This window comes from Natrix helvetica, assembly GCF_964273705.1.
Source record: "Natrix helvetica genome assembly, chromosome: 1".
NCBI lineage: Eukaryota > Metazoa > Chordata > Lepidosauria > Squamata > Natricidae > Natrix > Natrix helvetica.
The window spans coordinates 353,030,289-353,055,127 of NC_138548.1; the positions used below are offsets into that span (position 1 = coordinate 353,030,289).

The window sequence follows — 24,839 nt, forward strand, 5'->3', positions numbered from 1 at the left end:
GTGTAGGGTCTGCTTGGGCGGGAGGTTGGACTAGGTGACCTCCAAGGTCACTTCCAACTCTGTTAACCAGTTATCTGTTAAAAGTGAGCCGTGTATCAAAAGGGGAGGCCTGAAGAAAGGAAAAACAAAGCTCCAAGTGAACCCAGAGTGCTGCAGACGTGCCATGGGAAGTATGCAGATTCTCCCTAACCATCTTCTTCCCCCAAGTGTCTGCCACAGGGGAAGTGGTTGTAGAAACTGAAGGTTGAGCAAGGCGAAGGACGAAAACCATCCATGCACCTGTCTGTTTCCTTTGCTGCTCTGGCCACCTTGGGGGGGGGTTGTGGGTTGTTGAGGGGGGGGTGAAGAGAGAGGCGCGAGAGATGATCTGGTGGCTGCCTGAAGGCGAGCAGCAAGCCAGAACAGGAAGCCTGTGGTTTCCCGTGTAGAAATCAAGGCGTAGCCAGGCAGGGCTGAGAGAGAGAGAGAGAGAGGCAGCGGAAGCAGCCGCAGGAGAAGCCTCTCACAGCAAACCTCTGAATGAGCTGAGATGGAGGAAGGCCAGACGCCAGCCACGCCAGAGGGAGAACGAAGGGGATGAGGAATGGAGAGCTGCCAGAAACTGCCAGCGGCGTGAAGACAAGGGGACCAAGAAAGGTGAGGGGTGGGGGGTGGGCGCCAGAAGGACTTGCTTCATGAAGTTGATTTTGTTTAGAGGCAAGGAAGTCTTCTGCGTAGGAGGTGGCTTTCCAACTCAGAGGTTCTCAATAGGCCTCCTGGCCTGGGACCTTAAACCACGAGTTCTTCAATCTTAGAACTTTGTTAGAACAATTAATCAGTGGAACAGAAGTTGCCTCCAGAAGTTGTGAAGGCCCCAACACTGGAAAGTCTTTAAGAAGATGTTGGATAGCCATCTGTCTGAAACGGTATAGGGTTTCCTGCCTAGGCAGGGGGTTGGACTAGAAGACCTCCAAGGTCCCTTCCAACTCTACTATTGTATTGTATTATATTGTATTGTATTGTATTGTATTGTATTGTATTGTAATCTTGGCAGCTTGAAGACGGGTGGACTTCAACTCCCAGAATTCCCCAGTCAGCTGACTGGGGAATTCTGGGAGTTGAAGTCCACCCGTCTTCAAGCTGCCGACATTGAGAAAGACGTAGCTGCAACCCTGCCGTCTTCCAGAGACTTTGGGGGTCCAACCCTGTAATTCTAAGTCAAGATCCAAGCCTTTCCAAAGCTGTGAAGATCTGGGTTTTCCTGCGTAGGATAGAGGATGGGCTGTAAGGATATTTAATTTGGTGCCTGGAGGTTGTTTCTAAGCATGGTGCTCCTAACCATGTTTTTAAGATTGTGGTGAGCCGCGTCGTACGAGATAAGCAGCCATATACATCCGGTAAATAGATAATAAATAGACAAAACAAAGACAGTTGGCTGAAAGAGGGTTTTCTGTATAAGGTGGCCTATAGCTCCCAGCATTCCTAAGCAGTGTAGTGACTGTTTGTGCCCCAATAGGATCAGACTGGGGAAAGTTGGCATTGTTGTTATTGTTTGTTGTGAAATCATATCGGACCCATTGCGACCCCAAGGACAACGTTCCTCCAGGCCTTCCTGTCCTTTAACATCCTCCGGAGTCCATTTAAGCTCACGCCGACTGCTTTGGTGACTCCATCCAGCCACTTCATTCTCTGTCGTCCCCTTCTTCATTTGCCTTCCCAGCATTGGGCTCTTCTCCAGTGAGTCCTTCCTTCTCGTTAGGTGGCCATGGTGCTTGAGTTAAGTTGGCGTAGTCAATCGTAATGTATTGGAGGTTTTATTGCAAATGGTCGCAGAGAGAGTCAAAGAGGACAATCTTGTGAGTTTGGGCTGTTGATAACCATGGATCTTTATTACCCAGGTTGCTAATATGAGGAAGGAGAAACTGGTCCAAACTGGAAACAGGGTACTGGATGTAGGAACTGGAACTGGAAATCTTTGCCACATCGTGGCTTCCTCAAATCTAGACTGTTTGTGTCTTTAATATCTAAAGGAGAAAAAAAAACCAGAGTAGTGTAACATGCTAGCTGGGAGGAAGACTTGATTTGATAAAGTTTAGGGCAGAGGAAATGCCAAAATAACCTCCCTTTCTCCCAGATTTGACCAAAAGAGGAGCTTAATTATCATTATTGCAACAAGGCCAAACAAGCCATTAGCATGTCCCCATTAAAATATACTGTACATCTGTGCAAATGTCATGGCATAACCTACTAAGTGACAGGGGAGCTCTGATCTATCTTATATTGAGCATGAAGCAAAGGGAAAACCAGAAACCTGAATTTTAGGGTTCAAAACTCTGATAACGCTGAATACTCTCTCGGGCAAGATCACTTATGAATTTCCCCTCCCAAAGGAGTTGTTTTTGGCTGTTGTTAAGATCTGATCACATTCAAAAAACACTTCACTTTCATAAAAAAAATAAGGCAGTAAAAATGCAAATATCTCGGTCATTATTTGTGTCTGTTTAGAGTATTTTAAAGAGAATGCAAGCTTTGGAACCTTGTTATCCTACACACACCTTGGTTTACAAGGAGAGAAGCAACCCAGAACTAAGGACACATTTCCTAACTGTGAGAACAGTTAACAGCAACAGAGTTGGAAGATGACCTTGGAGGTCATCTAGTCCAACCCCCTGCTCACGCGGGATTCGAACCGCCAAACTGCTGACCTTTCTGATCAACAAGCTCAGTGTCCGATCAACTAGTGGAATTGCTTGCCTTCAGAAGTTGTGGCCGCTCCATCACTGGAGGTTTTTAAGAAGAGACCGGACAACCACTTGTCTGGAATGGTATATAGGGTCACCTGTTTGAGCAGGGGGTTGGACTAGAAGACCTCCAATGTCCCTTCTGGTTCTGTTATTCTGTTACAGTGCCCATGAACAAAGCCCGCGTAGGCATTTGAGTGGATATCATTGATGTTATAGGCCAGCAGAGCCAGACAGAATTAGATTGAGGAAGTTTGGCTTAACAGGGAACGCATTTGAGTGTGACACCCTAATGTGGGGAAAACAATTCTAGTTAGGCTAGAGTTGCAGATGACACCAAGCTGGAAGGAATAGCCAACACTCCAGAAAGATAGGCTTAAGATACAGAAGGATCTTGACAGACTTGAACATTGGGCACTATCTAACAAAATGAAATTCAATGGTCTAAAAACTAAGATTCTACATTTAGGCAAGAAAAACGAAATGCACAGGTACAGTATATGTGGCATCTTGCTCAGCAGTAGTAACTGTGAGAGGGATCTTGGAGCCCTAGTGGACAACCATTTAAATATGAGCCAGCAGTGTGCAGCAGCTGCCAAAAATGCCAACACAGTTCTAGGCTGCATCAACAGAGGGATAGAATCAAGATCAAGTGTTAATACCACTTTATAATGCCTTGGTAAGGCCACACTTGGAATACTGCACTCAGTTCTGGTCGCCACGATGTAGAAAAGATGTGGAGACCCTAGAAAGAGTGCAGAGAAGAGCAACAAAGATGATTAGAGGACTGGAGACTAAAACATATGAAGAACGGTTGCAGGAACTGATTATGTCTAGTTTAATAGAAAGAAGGACTAGGGGAGACATGATAGCAGTATTCCAATATCTCAGGAGTTGCCACAAAGAAGAGGGAGTCAAACTATTCTCCAAGGCACCTGAGGGTAGAACAAGAAGCAATGGGTGGAAACTAATCAAGGAGAGAAGCAACTTAGAACTGAGGAGAAATTTCCTGACAGTTAGAATAATTAATCAGTGGAACAGCTTGCCTCCAGAAGTTGTGAATGCCCCAACACTGGAAGTCTTTAAGAAGATGTTGGATAGCCATTTGTCTGAAACGGTATAGGGTTTCCTGCCTAGTCAGGGGGTTGGACTAGAAGACCTCCAAGGTCCCTTCCAACTCTGCTATTGTATTATATTGTATAGGCCACAAGGTGGACCAACAGCTGCTTTGGAGAAGAACTGAAGCTCTGCAGGACTAATTATCCATCTATAAAAAGAGGAGGCGAGAGAATTTAACCAGAAGTAAAATCGTTTTAAAATCTTGTACTATTAAGACTAGTCTTAAACCAACAGGAGGAAAAAGAGAATTGAATGTTTTTTTGTGGATGGCGATTTTTTTCTGCAATATTGGTCACTTGCAGAAATATCTCGTACTGCAGGATCCATTCTAAGTTGGTTACCGGGACCAAAGGTTTAGTCTTCTGAGCTTTTGGATATTTTATACAGCAACATTTTGTTGCTCTTCCCCTTTTTACGATATATTTCCATCCTTGCCCCTGTCTCTATTGCAGGGGTTAAAGAGAAGAAAGCAGGCAGGTTTGCAGAGAACCATGTGTGAAGTGTGTTCAGAATACAGGTACTTGCTTAATAATGCTAATTGGGACCAGAAACTCCACCATTAAGTAACGCAGTCATAAAAACAACATGGCTGTACATACATGCCCATACATCATATGGAATAATTTTTCAACTTTCAATTTCTAAACATTAGGGGTGCTCAAAAGCTGTGACGTGCCTTGGGGATTGTAAAGATATTTTGGTTACTTTAATATGATTTAGATGTGCTTGGTAAAGTAAATACATATATTTTGTTTCATTTGCCGGACATATTTACACAGACATATCTGCATTAAAACACACACACACACACACACAAATGCACACACGGCGTTGTGACCCAACCTACACTTACGGATGAAACGGAAACTCTTTGTAATACATAGTTTAGCTCGTACCTAGAGAGAAGAGGCATAACAGGAATCAGGCTGCAAAATTGTAGTAGGAGTCCAAGTGGCAGCTAGGCAAACAGAATAACAAGAGTGGGAAGGGACCTTGGAGGTCTTCTAGTCCAACCCCCCTGCTCAAGCAGCAGACCCTAGTATATACCATTCCAGAAAAGTGGCTGTTGGGTCTCTTTTTAAAAGCCTCTGGTGATGCAGCACCCACAACTTCTGAAAGCAAGCAGTTCCACTGATTAATTGTTCTCTCAGGAATAATACAATAGCAGAGTTGGAAGGGACCTTGGAGGTCTTCTAGTCCAACCCTCTGCCTAGGCAGGAAACCCTATACCGTTTCAGACAGATGGCTATCCAATATCTTCTTAAAGACTTCCAGTGTTGGGGCATTTACAACTTCTGGAGGCAAGCTGTTCCACTGATTAATTGTTCTAACTGTCAGGGAATTTCTCCTCAGTTCTAAGTTGCTTCTCTCCTTGATTAGTTTCCACCCATTGCTTCTTGTTCTACCTTCAAGTGCCTTGGAAAATAGCTTGACTCCCTCTTCTTTGTGGCAACCCCTGAGATATTGGAAGACTGCTATCGTGTCTCCCCTAGGCCTTCTTTTCATTAGGTCTAGGTTGCTTCTCTCCTTGATTAGTTTCCATTCATTGCTTCTTGTCCTGCCTTCTGGTGCTTTAGGAAATAAGTTGACCTCCTCCTCTTTGTGGCAGGCCCTGAGATATAGGAACACTGCTATCATGTCTCCCCTAGTCAGGGGTGGGTTCCTGTCAGTTCTAACTTCTTCTATAGAAGAGGTTCCACAAATCTACAGTGCCGTTTAGAACTGGTTCCAGTTCCCTCCCCCCGCCCGCCCGCACATCCTCAAGATGAAGAGAGAGAGGAGGAACTCTGGGAGTTGAAGTCCACAAGTCTTAAAGCTGTCAAGTTTGAACACCTCTAGGTTTTTTTTTAAGGGTTAGGGACGCAAGGGTCTTGTAACCTGACAGCTTTAAGACTTGCACACTTCAGTGCCAGAGTTACTGAGCCAACATGACTGGAGGAGGAATTCTGGGAGTTGAAGTCCACAAGTCTTAAAGCTGACAAGTTTGAACACCCCTAGGGTTTTTTTTCGAAAGGGTTAGGAGTGCAAAGGTCTTGTAACTTGCTTTAAGACTTGCGTGCTTCAAATTCCAGAGTTTCTGAGCCAACATTTTGGTTGCTAAGCAAGAGCGTTGTTAAGTGAGTTTCACCACATTTTACAAGTTGGCCATGCCCACTCAGTCACATGGCCAGCAAGCCACTCCCACCCAGTCACATGGTCGGCAAGTCACTCCCACAAAGCAGGCCACACCTACAGAAGAGGTTCTAAAAAATTTTGAAACCCACCACTGCTCCTAGTCCTTCTTTTCCTAGACTGGGCATACCCAATTCCTACCACCCTTCTTCATGTTTTAGCCTCCAGTCCCCTAATCATCTTTGTTGCTCCTCTCTGCACACTTTCCAGAGTCTCAACATATTTTTTATAATAGGGTGACCAAAACTGGATGCAATATTCTGAGTGTGGTCTAATCTGAAGCCGTAGTCTGGAATGCTTTAAAGCAGGGGGGGTCAAACTCTCGGCGTCACATGGGCGTCACATGACGTATCGCAACTTCCCCCCCCTTCTCGAAACCGGGGGTGGGTGTGGCCAGTGTGTGATGCATTCACAAGTTTGACCCCCCCTGCTTTACAGTATAGGTGTGGAAAAACAGTCATACATCACTTTTTTTCGTTAGTCACTAAACAAACGGTTGTAAGTGGAGGACTACCTGCAGCAACTTAGATAGGCAGCTTTAACAGACAGTACTTTTCCCCGCACTCATTTCAAATAATAATAATTTTTAAAAAAACTTGGCCACTGCTGCTTTTCTTCCAAGTGAATCACTATTAAAAGTCCCAGGAGCAGGAAATGATTTTTTCCCTTGGTAAATTGGCAACTTAAATTCCCTTTCTTTGTAGACTTGCCTCTCCCTTCCATTAATTGTCTTCCTAATTGTTCCTGGTAAATTTACAAGACAAGGAGACAATCTCTTTGTGTATATTTCTTCCCCCACCCGCAAACAAAGAATATGATTTATGTTTATGTTTGAATGCCAAAGTGCTGATGGTAATATATGCCTGAATTAAATGCACTTAAAAACAGTCCTGATTTATTCACGCTTTATCTTAATTTTGTTTTATTTGTGTGTTTATAACCTGCCTTTACATAATACACACACACACACAAACAGAAAGAGAGAGGGAAGCAGCATGCTTCCTCCCGTATTTGGGCATACCAGGTGCTTTGACAAAAGTAAAAACACTTAATCATTCCCCTGGCTCAGCTGATAAGGGAGGAGGCCTTGTGGCTTAGAGGTTAATATAACTGCCTAATATGTGGAAATCATCCCAAGTTTGAATCCCAGTAAGGGTAGGGCTAGCTGATGACAGCTAAATAGCTTGAAATAGATCTATACTAGTCAACCATATAATTTTTGATGATGTTGGTGATGTTACCATTCAGTCTGAACGACTCTTGGAGATTTGATGGGCCGAGTGTCTCCACATCTAAGAGACGTGATGGCACAGTGGTTAGAGTGCAGTACTGCAGTCTACTTCTGTTGAGTGCAGAAAGAAAGAGTGCAGAGAAGAGCAACAAAGATGATTAGGGGACTGGAGAGTAAAACATATGAAGAACGGTTGCAGGAACTGGGTATGTCTAGTTTAATGGAAAGAAGGACTAGGGGAGACATGATAGCATTGTTCCAATATCTCAGGGGTTGCCACAAAGAAGAGGGAGTCAAACTATTCTCCAAGGCACCTGAGGGTAGAACAAGAAGCAATGGGTGGAAACTAATCAAGGAGAGAAGCAACTTAGAACTGAGGAGAAATTTCCTGACAGTTAGAACAATTAATCGGGGGAACAGCTTGCCTCCAGAAGTTGTGAATGCCCCAACACTGGAAGTCTTTAAGAAGATGTTGGATAGCTATTTGTCTGAAACGGTATAGGGTTTCCTGCCTAGGCAGGGGGTTGGACTAGAAGACCTCCAAGGTCCCTTCCAACTCTACTATTGTATTGTATTGTATTGTTGACTGCTGATTGCCAGCACTTTGGCAGTTCAAGTCCCACTGGCTCAAGGTTGACTCAGCCTTCCATCCTTCCGAGGTGGGTAAAATGAGGAGCCAGATTGTTGGGGGACAATAGGCTGACTCTGTAACCAGCTTAGAGAGGGCTGTAAAAGCACTGTGAAGTGGTATATAAGTCTTACTGCTCTTGCTATTCTTCTGACCTTGCACTTTGATTTTTTTCTATGCCGGTGTCAGCTTTGATGGTGTCCAGCCATTGTGTTCTTTGATGGCCTAGTTTCCTTTTACTGCTAACTCTTCCATGCACAATTGCTTTGTCCAGTGAATTCTTCCACATGATACGGTCAAAATTAATGAGATGCGGTTTCTTGATTTTGCCTCCCGGTGACATGTCTGGTATTATGTGTTCAAGTACTTGAGGGGCCCTTGGTGCTCCCTGAGCTTGGTTGTTTTCTTACAGATGTTTCACAAGCATTGATGATGTTACCTAGTTAGGTTAATGAAACGTCTGCAAGAAAACAAGCTCAGAGAGCACCAAGGACCCTTCATTTTAACCCTGAGCTACAAATATTCTCCTTTATTGGTTCAAGTACTTGCTTCTTAGACACCTTTAGAATAGAATAACAGAGTTGGAAGGGACCTTGGAGGTCTTCTAGTCCAACCCCCTGCCTAGGCAGGAAACCCGATACCGTTTCAGACAGATGGCTATCCAGCATCTTCTTAAAGACTTCCAGTGTTGGGGCATTCACAACTTCTGGAGGCAAGCTGTTCCACTGATTAATTGTTCTCACTGTCAGGAAATTTCTCCTTAGTTCTAAGTTGCTTCTCTCCTTGATTAGTTTCCACCCATTGCTTCTTGTTCTACCCTCAGGTGCCTTGGAGAATAGTTTGTCTCCCTCTTCTTTGTGGCAACCCCTGAGATATTGGAACACTGCTATCATATCTCCCCTAGGCCTTCTTTTCATTAAATGAGACATACCCAGTTCTATTTTAATTAAAAGAAGGACTAGGGGCAAAGATGGATTGCTCTTAGTTTGGCCTGGTTCAGCCGAACCAGTATTGGTAATCTGGCCTGGGTTGCACAACCGGCAGCAATCCAGGCTGGCCACGCCCCGGTCTCTGTTGCTGTTGCTGGCATCTTTTTTATTAGCTTTTACCGTATTTTTCAGCATATAAGACGCACCTTTCCCCCCCCTAAAAGAGGGTGAAAATTTGGGTGCATCTTATACACTGAATGTAGCCCCACCTACCCACCGGCCCCAACCCTTTGGCCTCTGCCTCCAGGGCCAGATTTTCCTATAGGCTAACTAGGCTTCAGCCTAGGGCCTCAAGATCAAGAGGCGCCTTTTATTTTTATTTATTATCCGTGCCACATTTTTTATAAAGGTTACTACCAATTACAACATGTTTCATTTAATATATTGATATATATCACAGTAATGATGTATTTTATCATCTTTCATGTAATTTACAAACTTAAAAATGGGAGGTGAAAGGGCCCCATAAGTGGAATAGCTTAGGGCCTCTTTTCATCTAAATCCCGCCGGGTCTGAAGGAGTGGTGGTGGCTTGCGGATGTTTCAATAAGCTATAGCACTCCCTGCAGCCTGTAACAGCTGATGGTCGGGAGAAATTGAAAGTGAAACTTGCTGTTTGCTCCAGGTGGCAAATTGCTGGGAGGCAGATTTTTTTTCTTGTGCTAACCAGGCTGTTTGCTGCAAGGAGGTAAGTCAACAACTATAAATGCCTATAGAATGTTCATATTATTAGACTTATTTTTTAAAGACTGCTTTATTATTATTCTAGACAACTTAACAAAACGAAGAAGCTTTTTAAAATAAATGCTTGATCTGAAGAGGCCCAGTGCTATTGTTTTAAAAAGTGCTATTCTTTTAAATAGCAGAGAATAACTATACTTCCAGAAAGCACATCAATTTTAACAGCATCTGTACAAGCATAGTCTGAAATGTAACACTACAAACAGTGTATATTGTCTGTACTGTTTGCTGTTTGTTGCAAGGAGGCAAATTGCTGAGAGGCAGAGGCAGATATTTTTCCCTTGCTTTCTTCCCCCAAATCTAGGTGCGTCTTATACTTCGGAGCATCTTATACTCTGAAAAATACGGTAATGGTCTTTGCGCATGTGCAGAACCATTTACAGCGAACTGCGCATGCACGAGCAATGTGCGGCCTCAAAGAGCACGCAAAGCAAACCGGTACCGTTTCACATAGGAATCCGCCAGTGGTGGGTTCCGGATGTCGTTGCAACTCCTCTACCTGTAATTTTCAAATAGAACTAAATCTGTTTCTTTTTTCTTCTAACGAAGCAGAAAATCCTTCCACATAGAAGAGTCTTCAGACAATCCATTTGGAGCAAGTAAAAAAAAAATGGAGCATGAAATGAATGCAATAGGAGAAGAACAGACGCAGAAGAGTGATGCTTCGGATGCAGGAATGCCAGGCACAGCAGAAAAATTGGTAAGGGGCCCATCTGTCAAGCAAAGGCATTTTATGCAAACATTATCAGTCCCTATCACGTGGGGGAAGCTGTAGCATAGAATCAACCCCAGGATGCAAAAGTACAAGTAAAAAACATAGAAAGAGGCAACTCCTCTCTGAATAGTGGTTGGGAATGAGTTTAATGGGAGAGATGGAATGCAACTGGAAAAGCAGGAAGAGGAGAATGAATTGGCCCTTTAAGAAAAAAACCATAGAGCAGACTTTCTCAGTGTCCTGCCTTCCAGATGTGGCCGGATTTTAATTCCTGTAATTCTGCTAGTCATATGGTGACAGCTGCCCTTGAACATCTGTAGCAGTGTTTGCCGGTGTTGGCAATGTTAAGATGCAGGACTTCAGTTCCCAGACTTCCTCAGCCAGCATGCTCCTGGGGGGGAGCCTGGAAAAAGATGCAGCTGCTTTAAAGGGACTCATCAAACTCGATTTCATTGAAGGCCGCATCAGGGTTGTGTTTGACCTCGAGGGGGCGGGGGGGGGGCATGGCCAGTTCGACATCACTCATGTTGGGGCGCCTGTGGTGGCCCGTGCGTTCTGCCAGCGAAAACGGGCTCCCAAGCTCCGTTTTCAGCTGCAATGGCCTCCTGCAACCTTCTGCCAGCGAAAACAGAGCTCTGGAGGACTACCTGCGACCGTCCCAAGCTCCATTTTCTCTGGCAGACCTACCACAGGCCTTCACTGTTTCCAGGGCAGCGCCACTGGCGAGATATAAGCACTCCATGGGCTGGATCCAGCCCCCTGGCCTTGAGTTTAACACCCCTGCATTAAAGCATCTGTGTCTTAGCACCACCAACCCATCCTTCAGCAAGGGCCTACATGCCCTTTTAATTTTAGGTTTTTGAAATGTGCATCCTGCCTTTCCAAACTAGGTTCCCCAAGCAATAAGCCATGCTAGAACAGAGATAAAGTCTTTCGCTAACATTCTAAAGCAATTCGGATATGCAACAATATTTTACAGGTATTCGAGGTACAAACACAACTGAGCTCAGAATTTCCATTCCTAAGCCAAGAGAGTTAAGGGACTTTTGCCCCATTTTACAATTGTTCCTGCCACAGTTCTTAAGCGAATCACTGCAGCACTGCTGTTAAGTGAATTTGGCTTCCCGGTTGGCTTTTCTTGTCAGAAAGTCATAAAAGGTGACCAAATGACCCTGGGACGCTACCTGTCACAAATACATGCCAGTTACCAGGTGTCTGGATTTGGATAATAGGACCATGGGGATGCTGAAATGGTTTTAAGACCACTATTTTCAATGCCGTTGTAACTTAAAACGGTCACTATAAAGCAGGGGTGCCCAAACTTTTTGCAAGGAGGGCCAGATTTGGTGAGGTGAAAATGTGTGGGGCCGATCATTCAGCCTGACATTCTTTGAATCCTTAACATTAAATGCGAATTGACTACCGTATTTTTCGGAGTATAAGATGCACCAAGATTTTGAAGAGGCAAATTAAAAAAAAAGTTTTTGCACTCTCCCAAAAATGGCCCATTTTTCACGAAAATGGGCCTTTTTTTTAAAGGGCATGAATAGCCTTTAAGAGGCTTCTAGAGTGTTCCTGGGGGCTAGGGGGGGGGGCAAAGTTGAGCAAAAAAATGGCCCATTTTTTGCTCATTTATGCCCTCCACAGCCCCCAGGAGCACTCTGAAAACCTCCTAAAGGCTATGCACAGCCATTTTGGTGAAGGGGGCCGAGTTTTGGGAGGCAAAAAATGCTGTATTTAGTGTATTCAGTGCACCCAGATTTTTAGCCTCTTTTTTGAGGGGAAAAAGATGCATCTTTATACTTCGAAAAATACGGTATTTTATGAAAGACTAAACAAATAATTCCAGTGGGGAGAAGAGGCTGCGGGCTGCTTGAAATTTGAAAAAGGGCCACATTTGGCCCCCGGGCCGCACTTTGGACATGCCTGCTATAAAGCAATGGTTATAAGTCGAGGATTACCTGTAATCCTTCAGTAAGATTCTAAAACAGTTAAAACGTACAACAATATTCTAATTAGAATGCAACCTGTTAAAGCAGCATTTCTCAACTTTGGAAACTTGAAGATGGGTGGACTTCAGCTCTCAGAATTCCCCAGCCATGCTGGCTGGGGAATTCTGGGAGCTGAAGTCCACCCATCTTCAAGTTTCCAAGGGTGAGAGACACTGTGCTAGACTTGATTCAGATCAGCACCCCATTCCACTTCTGCCTTTTCTTTCTCTTGTTTAGTTTACTTTATTGCCATTGCACCTCGTACAATGAAATTAAATGCGATCTTCAGTGTACAATGACAGTTCAGGGCGTGGTTGTTAAGGAATCATGCGCAGTCATTAAGCACAACATCAGGTGGTGGCTGATTTCCTCATTGACTTGAACGTATTGGAAGCCGGCAGTGAAGATCACAAGTGGTGAGGATGTGACTATGGGTTGCTGGGACCATTGTAACTGTGTGCATTGTTTTCCCAATCTAGAGCGTCCCTTCTCAAGTCGAATTCAGCGCTCTGCCAAGCCAGGGTCCGATTCTGCGCTCAAAGCCACGAACTCAGAAACACGCCCTTGTCCGTCCCTGGAAATCACTGCCTCCCACTCCTTCGGGATTACTGGAAAAAGAGCAGAAAGGTAAGAAGAGATCTGCATATTTGCCCTCTCTCGTTTCCTAATACGGGTAGTCCTCGACTAATACCACTCTATAAAGCCCTAGTAAGACCACATCTAGAGTACTACATCCAGTTTTGGTCACCACACTATAAAAAAGATATTGAGACGCTAGAAAAAGAGCAACCAGGATGATTAGGAGACTGGAGGCTAAAACATACGAAGAACGGTTGCAGGAACTGGGCATGGCTAGTGTAGTGAAGAGAAGGACCAGGGGAGGCATGATAGCAGTCTTCCAATATTTGAGGGGCTGCCACAGAGAGGAAGGGGTCAAGCTATTCTCCAAAGCACCTGAAGGCCAGACAAGGAATAATGGATGGAAACTGAACAAGGATTCAACCTGGAAATAAGGAAAAAATTTCTGACTGTAGGAACAATCTTCACCAATTGTACCCCCGGTGTCACATCAGGAGAAAAGTTGTGTACTTAGGTTGTATAACTAAACTATAAGCATGCTTACCACAGTAGAAAATCTATTGTGGTTCAATGATTTAGCTGAGAAAATTGGATGCCTGCTCAGCACTGCCCCCCTGTGGCAAAGAACAAGACCTCCGCCAAAGTTCAATTCTTAACCCAAAGATAAGTAGAACACCCCAGGAGTCAAAAAAAAGGTCAAGAAGGTGGTCGCAACTACGGTATATTGTAGAAGCCTTTTTATGTGTGTGATGGATATCCTTTTCCTTCTCTTTTTTGCATTTGGTATCTGACAGAAGCCGAAAGCCAACTGCCTGACAAAATAAGCTGCCGTTTTTTTCTTACTTCCTAATTATAACATAAGCTCAGTTTTACTTAAAAAAAAAAAAAAAAACAAGAACTTTGGGGAACTCTCTTCCATTGTGCAACAGACACTTCCAGCACTTGGTATGAAATGTGGACTGAGCCAATTTAGTTTAGAAGGGAGAGCGATTAAAATTTCCACAAGATGCAACTTTGACGCTAGTTTCAGCACTTGCTCTTGCACAATTGTTTTTTTCTCGAAGGAATGTGTTCATGCGCCACAAAGTGTTGGAAGAAATATCCATCTGGTTCAGTTCCAAGCCGGGAGAAAGGCACTGGAGACAAAATGGAGGCTGGAGGCTGATTGGAAAGAGGTTCCATATATTGATGAACAGGACCACGTTTGTGGTTCTGGTGCAACTGACCACATGGAGTTGAGAGTGGGGCAGTATTTATACCTTCTCTTGGGTTTTGCACTTGAGCTTCCTGTTCCTGTGCAAGAATATGTATTCTATTGGCTGTTGTCAAACTCCCATGGGGCCATGTACAAATCCTAAGGGTTTGTCTCAGCTAGGTTTGGTTGGAGACTAAAACATATGAAGAACGGTTGCAGGAACTGGGTATGTCTAGTTTAATGAAAAGAAGGACTAAGGGAGACATGATAGCAGTGTACCACTATCTCAGGGGTTGCCACAAAGAAGAGGGAGTCAAACTATTCTCCAAGGCACCTGAGGGTAGAACAAAAAGCAATGGGTGGGGGGAGGTGGGGCTGATGTCGTGACGATACGACGTTCGATCTTGAAGCTCCAAGATCACTGTCGATATCTCTGCTGCTGGGCGGTCCTTTTGGACCTAAACCATCCCGCAGAGATGGTGATAGAGAAGGGCACATCCTGCTGATCCCAGGGACATCGCAAAGTCCCTGTCAGATCCAGGAGAAGCCCTTTTTTCCGGCGACAGAGAAGCAGCCATTAAAGCTGCTGAAAGTTGGGACAGTTCCAGAACGGAAGGAAAGTGGGAGAGAAAGTGTGTTGAATTGATGAGATAAATTTTATTATTAAAGAAGAGAATACCCCAAAAGATCAAAAGTAAAGTTAAAATTGAAGACAGAAGAGGTTAAGCGGCGAGATTAAGCCTGAGTCAAACTTAGTGTGTTATTTTTCTTTAATCTTTTTACTGATGGAATTTTTACAAACACTTTTTATTTTTTAAACTGGATTGGATTTTTTTTCCTGCTATTTCTCTTTTTTCAATATTTATTGATTAAGACTTCCTTTCTTTTTCTTTTTTCAACGCTCTATTGAATTTTCTTTTTAAGAATTTTTCTTTTTCTCCTTAAGTTTGGAATATAAATAGGGAAGAAAAAGTAGAGGAAAAGAATTAACACTGCAACTTAGAGGCTTGGAGGCTTGGAGACATTGTTTTTCTTTTTTTTCCCTTTGAGCATTTGATCTACATTTCAAGGTCTCTAAGCTTGTTTATTGAAAATGATAGCTGGATGAGCGTGGATTGTTTATACAGGTGCTCCTCCGGGGTAGTAGCTGGACTGGAGTGAAAAGAAAGCTTGACTTGAAAGAGAGAAGATTGCAGTGAACTTGTTTGGAACTTAATAAAAAAGTCTTGGATTTTATATAGTGGCAGTGTTTACTATCTGGAGGAATACACCAATACAGAGGACGTTGCAACAGGAAAAAGAAAAGGAAGTGACTTTGCAGATGATTATGCAAGAAATTCAAAAAATGCAAGTAAGAATAGAGATCATTGAAAAGAGAATGGAGAATATTGAACAAAGAACAGGAAAAATTGATGGAAAATTGAGAATATTTACCAAACGATGATGAAATACAAGGACAGATTTCAAAAAATTTAAGAAAAAGATGAACAAAGAGATAAGAAAATTGGAGATATTGACAGCAGATTGAGCGTGGTTGAAAAAGACAAGAGTGGAATATTGGAATGGGAGAGCGACAGATCAGAATTTTATCTCAGATTTCAGAATATAGAAGAAGAAAAGGGAGAAAATTTGGCAGAAGTAATGATAGAAATTCTGGAAGAAGCATCAGTGATAACCAAAGGGTAGTTGATGGAAGGAATAGACGAGGGGTTTTGAGTCTTTACAAGATATGCAGTGAAAAACAAGTTGCCAAGAGAAGTCCATATAAGATCTACCAAGAAAACAATTAGAACTCAAATACTACAAATAGCAAGAGATATAAGATTGTACTACTATTGGATGGATACAGGATGATGTAATGAAATGCTATAATAAAAATTAATTTAAATTTAGAATATTACGCCTAAAATGAAGTAATAATAGTTATAGTCATATAAATGATTAACAATGATAATAATGTGTATATATATACACATACATACATACTGTATATATATACTTCCCCTTCGGGGAGAGGGAGCGGTTTATAAATTTAATAAAATCAAAATCAAATATAAATTGTAAGTGAGGACTATGGAGAGGATACATAAAAGTTTTGTAACCAAAGATAAACAACTTTATACAGAATACAACATAATGATGTAATATTACTGGATGGTTTTGGGATGATGTAATGAAGTGCCATAATGTAAATTTATTCTAAACTTAGAATATCTCACATAAAAGGAAGTAATAATGGTTGTAATCAAATAAATGTTTAATAATGATAATAATTGTATGCATATATATTAGATAATATGAGATTCTATATAAATTGTAAGCGAAGACTGTGGTGAGGGAGAACAAAAGTTTTGTAACCAATCGACACACTGTATGTAACTGGAGGATGGTTTTTATGCAACTTAGAACTGAGGAGAAACTTCCTGACGGTTAGAACAATTAATCAGTGGAACAGAAGTTGCCTCCAGAAGTTGTGAATGCCCCAACACTGGAAGTCTTTAAGAAGATGTTGGATAGCTATTTGTCTGAAACGGTATAAGGTTTCCTGCCTAGGCAGGGGGTTGGACTAGAAGACCTCCAAGGTCCCTTCCAACTCTGCTATTGTATTGTAACCTTTCTTGTTCTGGTGTCCAAATTTTCATCTGTGCCATGTGGCTGGGAGTTTCTCCTCCATTCCCTGACTCTGACGTCCACTCCCAGCCTGGAGAGATTATCCTGCAATTCAATGAAGGCTCTGAAGTTTGAACTGCTGGGGTGGTGCAGCTGAGATGATGCAATGAAGGGCTTTGGGCAATTCCTATTGTGGCTGAGGGCTAATCCTACCTTTGTTGGATCTTGGGTGAGGGCATTTGCTTATGAATAGAGCTAGCTATCTCTTTATCTCTTAAGTGCTGACATTTGCTGAGGGCTATTAAGAAAGGCGGAGGCTGCTTTCCAAGAGCATGTTTTTCCATTTCTCATCCAGGGAAACATAATATTCTGCCTTTTTAATATTTCTTAAAATATTTCATTCTAGGAGAGGGGTGGGTGCTAACTTTCTACAAAAGTAAGAAGGTTTTGTGTGTGTCTGAGGATCGTATTTAACAGCTTTGGGGGTAGAAGTCTCTCAGTGGTATCTGGAGCTGGGATTGTAATTTTCAGTCCCGTCCCCCCCTCAGGATTCCGGGAGTTGAAATCCACTTGTCATATAGATCAGGAGTGCTCAACCCCTGGTCCTTGGATCAGCATCGGGTTGCGGCATGCCAAAAACCGGGCCACATAATGAAGTGAAGCCCAATCAGCATCCAGCAAATTCCCTCTGGTCCGGGGAAAAAATCTCTCTCCACGGAACCGGTTCCTGGGGCACCAAAAGTTGGAGGCCACTGCTGTAGAGAGTAAGGAAGTTGATCTTAATGGAAGTCTGTAATAACAATTACCTAGGTCGATAGTTCTCAATGTGGTCCACGGATTCCCCGGGGGGGGGGAGGACGGTGATGTCACAGGGGCTCCGCGAAGCCTTGTAGAAATGTTATGATTGAAATCTTGAGTTAAATCTCGGGGGTCCGTAGCCATGGTCTGTGGTCACAAAGGATATTTAAAACCGGTCTGTGGTGAAGAAAAGGTTGTGAACCACTGACTTAGGCGAAAGGGGCCAAAACATTTTTGAAGTCCAGAGCAACAAGATATCACTCAGAGGGGACTCAGGCAGACACCTTCCTGATTCACTGGTGTATAAGAGAGAGAGAGAAGGGATGGCCCAGATTCACTGTTATAGCCCATCTCAATAAAAAGTAGCCTTAGCCTTCTTAGGAAGTTGATTTCCTGATCTGGTTTACTTAGTGGGGTTAGCAATTTGGTACCTCTAAGTGTAAAAAGCCAAGGGTGTGACTTTTGACAACAGAATAGGATGGGTTGGATTGGGTTCGGTTGGATGGGGTGGAGTGGAATGGAATGGAATGGAATAGAATAGAATAGGAATAGAATAGAAATAGGAATAGGAATAGGAATAGAATAGAATAGAAGAATAGAATAGGAATAGGAATAGGAATAGAATAGAATAGAAGAATAGAATAGAATAGAATAGGAATAGGAATAGAATAGGAATAGAATAGGAATAGGAATAGAATAGAATAGTAGAATAGAATAGGAATAGGAATAGAATAGAATAGGAATAGGAATAGAATAGGAATAGGAATAGGAATAGACTAGAATAGAATAGAATAGAAGAATAGAATAGGAATAGGAATAGGAATAGAATAGGAATAGAATAGGAATAGAATAGGAATAGAATAGGAATAGAATAGGAATAGAATAGGAATAGGAATAGAATAGAATAGAAGAATAGAATAGGAATAGAATAGGAATAGAATAGGAATAGAATAGGAATAGAATAGGAATAGAATAGGAATAGAATAGGAATAGGAATAGAATAGAAGAATAGAATAGAATAGGAATAGAATAGAATAGGAATAGGAATAGGAATAGGAATAGGAATAGCATATCTTTATTTGGTCAAGTGTGATTAGACACACAAGGAGTTTGTGTACAGGTAGCCCCCTACTTACAACAGTTGATTTAATGACTGTTCAAATGGTAGTGAAAAAAATATAACTTGCAACCATTTTTCACACTTAACCATTTTTGCAGCATCCCCACGATCGTGAGATCAAAAATCAGATTTTTGGCAACTGGTTCATACTTATGACCGTTGCTGGGTCCCAAGCTCATACGATCACCCTTTGCAACCTTTTCACAAGCAAAATCAACGGAGAAGCCAGGTTCATTTAACATGTAGTACTACCTCATCAGCTGCAGTGATTCCCTTAACAACTGTGTCAAGAAAGGACATAAAATGGGGCAAAACCCATTTAAACACATGTCTCATTTAACGATAGAAATTTTGGGCGCCAATTGTGGTCGTAAGCCGAGGACTACATGTGGTCCATAGTAATCCACAATAGTCCACAGAAGGTGTCCAGGACCACAGAAAAAGGATTCAGATGGTGCATCCCCCCCTCCCCCGTTATATTTGTAGGAATTTCTGAAAGTACAAGGAGAGACTGTTTTTATTTCTAGTGAGAAGCCATCTATGAGTTACAGATGGTCTTCGACTTATGACCACATTGGAACCAGGATTTTTGTTGCTAAGCAAGGCAGTTGTTAAGATTTTATTATCTTTTTTTGCCACAGTCAAGTGGATCACTACAGTTGTTAAGTGAACCATGCAGTCATTAAATGAATCTGGCTTCCCCCCGTTAACTTTGTCAGAAACCAGCTGGAAAGGTCATAAATGGTGATCACATCATCTCAGGATGCTCAAAATCAAAAATACATGCTAGTGCCAAACACCCAAATTATGATCACGTGATCGTGGGGATGCTGAGATGGATGTAACTTATACAATAGTAGAGTTGGAAGGAACCTTGGAGGTCTTCTAGTCCAACCCTCTGCTTAGGCAGGAAACCCTATACCGTTTCAGACAAATGACTATCCAACATCTTCTTAAAGACTTCCAGTGTTGGGGGCATTCACAACTTCTGGAGGCAAGCTGTTCCACTGATTAATTGTTCTAACTGTCAGGAAATTTCTCCTCAGTTCTAAGTTGCTTCTCTCCTTGATTAGTTTCCACCCATTGCTTCTTGTTCTACCCTCAGGTGCCTTGGAGAATAGTTTGACTCCCTCTTCTTTGTGGCAACCCCTGAGATATTGGAAGACTGCTACCATGTCTCCCCTAGTCCTTCTTTCTCTTAAGCTAAACATACCCAGTTCCTCCAACCGTTCTTCATATGTTTTAGCCTCCAGTCCCCTAATCATCTTTGTTGCTCTTCTCTGCACTCTTTCTAGAGTCTCCACATCTTTTCTACATCGCATTTTGGACAATAGAACGTGTTTTGTCCTCCTTTTCATTGTAAAAAAGTTGGTCACCTTAACATCGTGGCGACCAAAACTGAATGCAGGATGTAAGTTTGAGGACTGGCCATAAATCACATTTTTCAGTGCCATTGTAACTCAAATGATTGCTAAATGAATGGTGATTTTAATCTCTTTGAATAAACGGTATTAATCTGAAAACCCCTCCTGAGGAACACCATAGAGGAACACAACTACCATAGAGGAACACAACAAATGTCTTCATTTAATGCCAGTTCTTATTGATTGTGAATGATCTTCACTGTAAATATCAACCTGGGCTCTGCAACAATCTCCAAGGACACAATGATGGTCACAGAGAAAGGTTAAAAACTCAGAAATGCCCAACTCGCCTTTCTATATTTCTTTCCAGAAATCACGCTGAGAAAGGTCATTTCCCTTAAAATGTCCAACTTTTAGGAAGCCCAGAAACAGAGGGGAACTCCCATTTTTCAAGGAAACACTTAACACACACACAAACATGTTGCAGTTTTGTTGAAGGGGCTTCTTTGGAAGGAGGTGTGAAATCCTTATCTAGCGCCAGTTTGTCTTGACCGCTAGTAGATCAAATTCTTGTGGAGTGCGGTAGCATATAATAATTTTCTTTTAATGTTTTGAGCTCTGCTCCTCTTCCTGGTTTACTTGCACCCATGACATTCTCTCCCCAAGCCCCCATGAAGGAGGAAATAGCCGAACCACTTCTGAAAAATCTTGCCAAGGTCTCTGGGTCAGCTCCACCGGTGGCTTTTCTGGCAAAACCTTCGCACATTGCTGGCCAGGGCCGTGGGCCTTGCTGTGCCTGGCTTCGTTTTTGTAGGCCCAGCCAAGCGGCCTACAACTTGCTCAAAATTTGGGTAGATTTTTTCCCCCAGGTGGTTGTGCTGTGCAGAGGAAGCAAGCAGAATCAGGGGGGCTGCTGGAGGTCCGCACCCCTTCCTTGCAAGGGACAGGAGGGAGGGGGGCTGGAGGAGAGAAAGGCAGGGGAGACTCGCAGCTGTCTGGTCTGAGGGTTGTCGGAAAGCTCATCCTCCTGATGCAGGGCTGTTCAGGAATGTGGCTCTGATTCCCAATCCAGGATTCCCTCAGAGGCAGTTGCGGATGTCAGCCGTCGGATGCCTTGTCTCAGTTCTTACTATATGCTTATCCAAGTCGACACCCAGGGCTTAGTGGTGGTAGCATTTCCTACCACGAAGAAATCTAGTTAAGTTTTAACGTGGCTTGTTGTTTTGCTTTGTTGTAATGCGTAGGTTCAACCTCCTGGAGAAACAATGGTTGAAGTGGATTGCGTAAAATCAGAAAAAGGGAGCTTGATAATTGTGGGGCATGAATTCATCCGATGCTTTTGTTTTCTTCTCTTTCTCTTCCTCTTCATCTTCCTGTTCTTCCTCCTCCTCCTCCTCCTCCTCCCCCTCCTCCACTTCCTCCTTCTCCTCCTCTTCCTCCTCTTCCTCCACCTCCTCCCCTTCCTCCTGCTCCTCCTGCTCCTCCTCCTTCTTCTCCTCCTGTTCCTCCTCCTGCTCCTCCTCTTCCTGCTCCTGCTCCTGCTCCTGCTGTTCCTCCTCCTCTTCCTCCCCCTCCTCCCCTTCCTCCTGCTCCTCCTCTTCCTGCTCCTCCTTCTTCTCCGTCTTCTCCTCCTGTTCCTCCTCCTGTTCCTCCTCCTCCTCCTCCTCCTCCTCCTCTTCCTCCTCCTGCTCCTCCTCCTCCTCCTGTTCCTCCCCCCCTCCCTCCCGCTCCTGCTCTTCCTCCTCCTCCTCCTTCTTCTCCTCCGTCTTCTTCTCCTTCCTCTTCTCCTCCTTCTTCCTTCTGCACAGTCTTTTTCTCTTCTCTGACTTCCCTCCAGGCCGAAGAGTTTTTTGACATGGTGGCCACAATCCAGGCCCGGAGGCTCAACGACCAGCGGGCGGATTTTGCAGGGCCTGAAGATGCAAGCGAAGAGAATCCTGGGATATCGGAGGACCAACTCTATGACACTATTCTAGCTCACCAGGTATGTTTATTCCCCCAACCGCCAATCCTCCTGGCTGGAGGACTCTTTTTTTTAAAAAAAAATCTTTCCAGGGTCATCCTCCTCCCAAACACTCAAAATTGTAGAATTTAGGATCAACAATTGTAGAATTGTTGTAATGAGATGGTTCTACAGCTTCATAAATCCTACTTTCATGGTTGCAATCCCCTTGTTGGTTTCTACTTTGGAATTACCATGGTGCAAAGGGAAAACAGGTACTGTCATATATGCAAAAATAATAAAATAAATGAATAGTAATTCCAGGCTGAGGGTTTATTCATTTAATCTATTTCTAAGGCTTCCCCCTCACCAGAAACTGTGGCCAGTATATGAAAGGATAAATCAACTGACTGTAACAATGCAAGACCTCCACGCTGGGAAGGAAAAGCGAAATCAATATAGAACAGTTAACAATGGCAATTACATCACCTTTACACAACCACACAACCACCTAGCCTATTCAGGATGGAAATGCCATTGTTTATTTAAACAACATTTGTATGAGCAGGATCCATCAGGAGTAAAGTTTCTGGAGATTTGGTGGCACTTCAAGTTTTGCAGAAAAACTAAGAATTTTTGAGAAAAACAAAAACAGCCGAAACAAGTCCAAATGCCCCAATGAGGAGTATCTACTCAGAATTTTAAAGCATTCCTTTTAGATTTTCATCTTACTGCAGTTTGCTTTTTTTTTTTTTTTTAATGTCAGGAATATGTTTCAGAGAGGTTAGTAGTGCAACTTAGAAAAGAAAAATATCGTCCTCATGATTGGAGGATTAAAAGAGGAATTCTTTTTCATAAAGATTCATTATTTTTTATTAATAGTTTTAATAAATTTTACAAAAATTGCCCCCTCACCAAGGCATTATAAAGTGGTATTAACACTTCAAGTGATCTTGATTTTATCCCTAAATGTAGAACCTTCCTTTTTTCACCATTGAATTTCATTTTATAAGATAGTGCCCAATGTTCAAGTTTGTCAAGATCCTTCTGTATCTTAAGCCTATCTTCTGGAGTGTTGGCTATTCCTGCCAGCTTGGTGTCATCTGCAAATTTGATGAGTTCCCCAACTGATGAGTTGTACAACTGCAGTTGAAGAAAGGTTGTAAAATGGAGCAAAACCCATGTAGCAAATGTCTTCCTTAGCGACAAGATGTTTGGGCTCAATTGTGGTCATACGTCGAGGACTACCTGTAACCTCTAACTTAATGTTGGCGAATCTTTTCGGCACCGAGTGCTGAAATGGGAATGCGCGTACACACATGCAGGGGAGCACCGGGAACTGGAAGAGCAGTTCCCCGGTCCGCACTGAGCTTCTGGTTTCCAGCGTGCGCGTGCACACCTGCCACCTGGACTTCCGGTTTCTGGTGCGCATGCGCCCTTGAAGAAAAGCTGGCCAGCGCGCATGTGTGTGTTGGAAACAGAAAGCTCAGCTTCCTGTCATGTGCATGCACGCCAGGGAGCTGCTCTTCCGGTTTCCAGCACTCCCACATGCGCAAAGACCAGCTGGCGGGACCCGGGAGAGCAACAGGCGATAGTTGGTGTACCTGGAGAAATGGCTCTGCGTGCCACTTCCAGCAGGCGTGCCGTAGGTTCGCCATCACGGCTCTAACTCCTTCTCCCTCTTCTGCAGAGCCAGCGTCTGGAGGATCAGCGCACAGAGCCGCCTATCCCGGTGGGAATTCAAGGGCTGCTGGATTTACTGCTCTCCGCTCAAGGGACCCGGATGGAAGACCAGCGTTCTACCCTTCCTCCAGGCCTTGCTGCCCCACCCTTGCTAGGAAGGCAGCCTTCCTTTCTACACGGAGTATGAAACTCCTCCTTCCTTCATCGTTTGGGAGTTCAAATGACTTTTGACCTGGTCAGAAGCTGGAACTGGGTTGACCTCAATGCGGGGGGACTGAGAAATCAAACAGCGTTGGAAGACTTTGTGCAGGGAAGGTACTACGCTGTGCAAGGAAAGGATGAGAAAAACTCATGTTCCAGCACAACACAGCTTTGCAAATGGCTAATTTTTATACTATCTATGGCGTGTATGTTTTTCTCGCAGACGTTTCATTACCAAACTAGATAACTTCATCAACGCTGGAAGGGAGTGGGGTTGCCATCTATCCTTTCTAATGCTCGATGGAGACTCCGCCCATCCCTCTCTGCCTCCTCCCTGCCAAAAGCCAATAGTGACAGTACTGGTCCTTCTCGACTCACATCCACCATTGGTACTGACACGTCTGCCGCTAAGTGAGATGGTCATTAAGGGAGTCGTCATGCCTGATTTTACCTTTTTGCCATAGTCATGAAGCAAAGCATGTGGTCATTATCGAATTCGGCTTTCTCCATTGACTTTGCCTGCCGGATGTCCCCTGGGAAGGCAATCATGTGACACAACCCCCCCTCCCTCCGGACTCTACAACTATTGTAAACCTGTTGGTTGCAGGGGTGAAATTCAGCAGGTTCTGACAGAGCCAGTAGCGGAAATATTGAGTACTTCAGAGAACCGTCAAATGCCACCTCTGGCTGGCCCCAGAGTGGGGAGGGAATGGAGATGGTGCAGTATTCTTCCCCTGCCACTCCCACCAAGCCACGCCCACAGAACCGGTAGTAAAAAAAGAAATTGAATTTCACCACTGGTGGGTTCCCAAGCGCCCAAACTTTGATCACATGACCACAGGCATTTTGCAACGGTCATAGGTTCCAGGACCAGTTGTCAATCACTTTTGTAACTTTGAACGGTTGCTATCTTAAATGGTGAGTCGAAGACCACCTGTGCATATAGAGGGCCAATGAAAAGTTACAGCGGTGCCATGATTTTTTAACGGTTTAGGGGCGGCATGAAGAGGAATGTACCGTGGATTAAGAGCATGGGGAAAAT

The 24,839-nt window shown here is 43.5% G+C and overlaps 1 protein-coding gene and 1 long non-coding RNA gene across 3 annotated transcripts in view; both read left to right on the forward strand.

Annotated features, from left to right (window-relative positions):
* The window catches only part of LOC309383178, a 474,080-nt gene extending 449,319 nt beyond the window's left edge, over positions 1-24,761 (forward strand). Inside the window, exon 2 of the long non-coding RNA XR_014173791.1 lies at positions 24,579-24,761. This is a non-coding gene — a long non-coding RNA (uncharacterized lncRNA). The remainder of the gene's footprint in view (positions 1-24,578) is intronic.
* On the forward strand, positions 447-24,761 carry GPSM3 (G protein signaling modulator 3). Of its 2 annotated transcripts, none has more exons than XM_081935393.1 (5): positions 447-636; positions 10,149-10,299; positions 12,785-12,932; positions 21,780-21,955; positions 23,604-24,761. In XM_081935393.1, the coding sequence occupies exons 2-5, from the start codon at positions 10,210-10,212 to the stop codon at positions 23,781-23,783; spliced, it is 594 nt and encodes a 197-aa protein (XP_081791519.1). In that variant the 5' UTR covers positions 447-636; positions 10,149-10,209; the 3' UTR covers positions 23,784-24,761. The 2 variants fall into 2 exon arrangements, with proteins under 2 accessions (XP_081791519.1, XP_081791518.1); XM_081935392.1 differs by having other exon boundaries at positions 448-636; positions 10,152-10,299.
* Positions 24,762-24,839: the final 78 nt, after the last annotated feature.

Bases quoted from the DNA above. Each gene is read 5' to 3' on its own strand.
- GPSM3 (XM_081935393.1), top strand. From the start codon at position 10,210: ATGGAGCATGAAATGAATGCAATAGGAGAAGAACAGACGCAGAAGAGT. The intron at 10,300-12,784 runs GTAAGGGGCCCA...TTCCCAATCTAG, and splicing joins CAGGCACAGCAGAAAAATTG to AGCGTCCCTTCTCAAGTCGA. The intron at 12,933-21,779 runs GTAAGAAGAGAT...CCTTCTGCACAG, and splicing joins ACTGGAAAAAGAGCAGAAAG to TCTTTTTCTCTTCTCTGACT.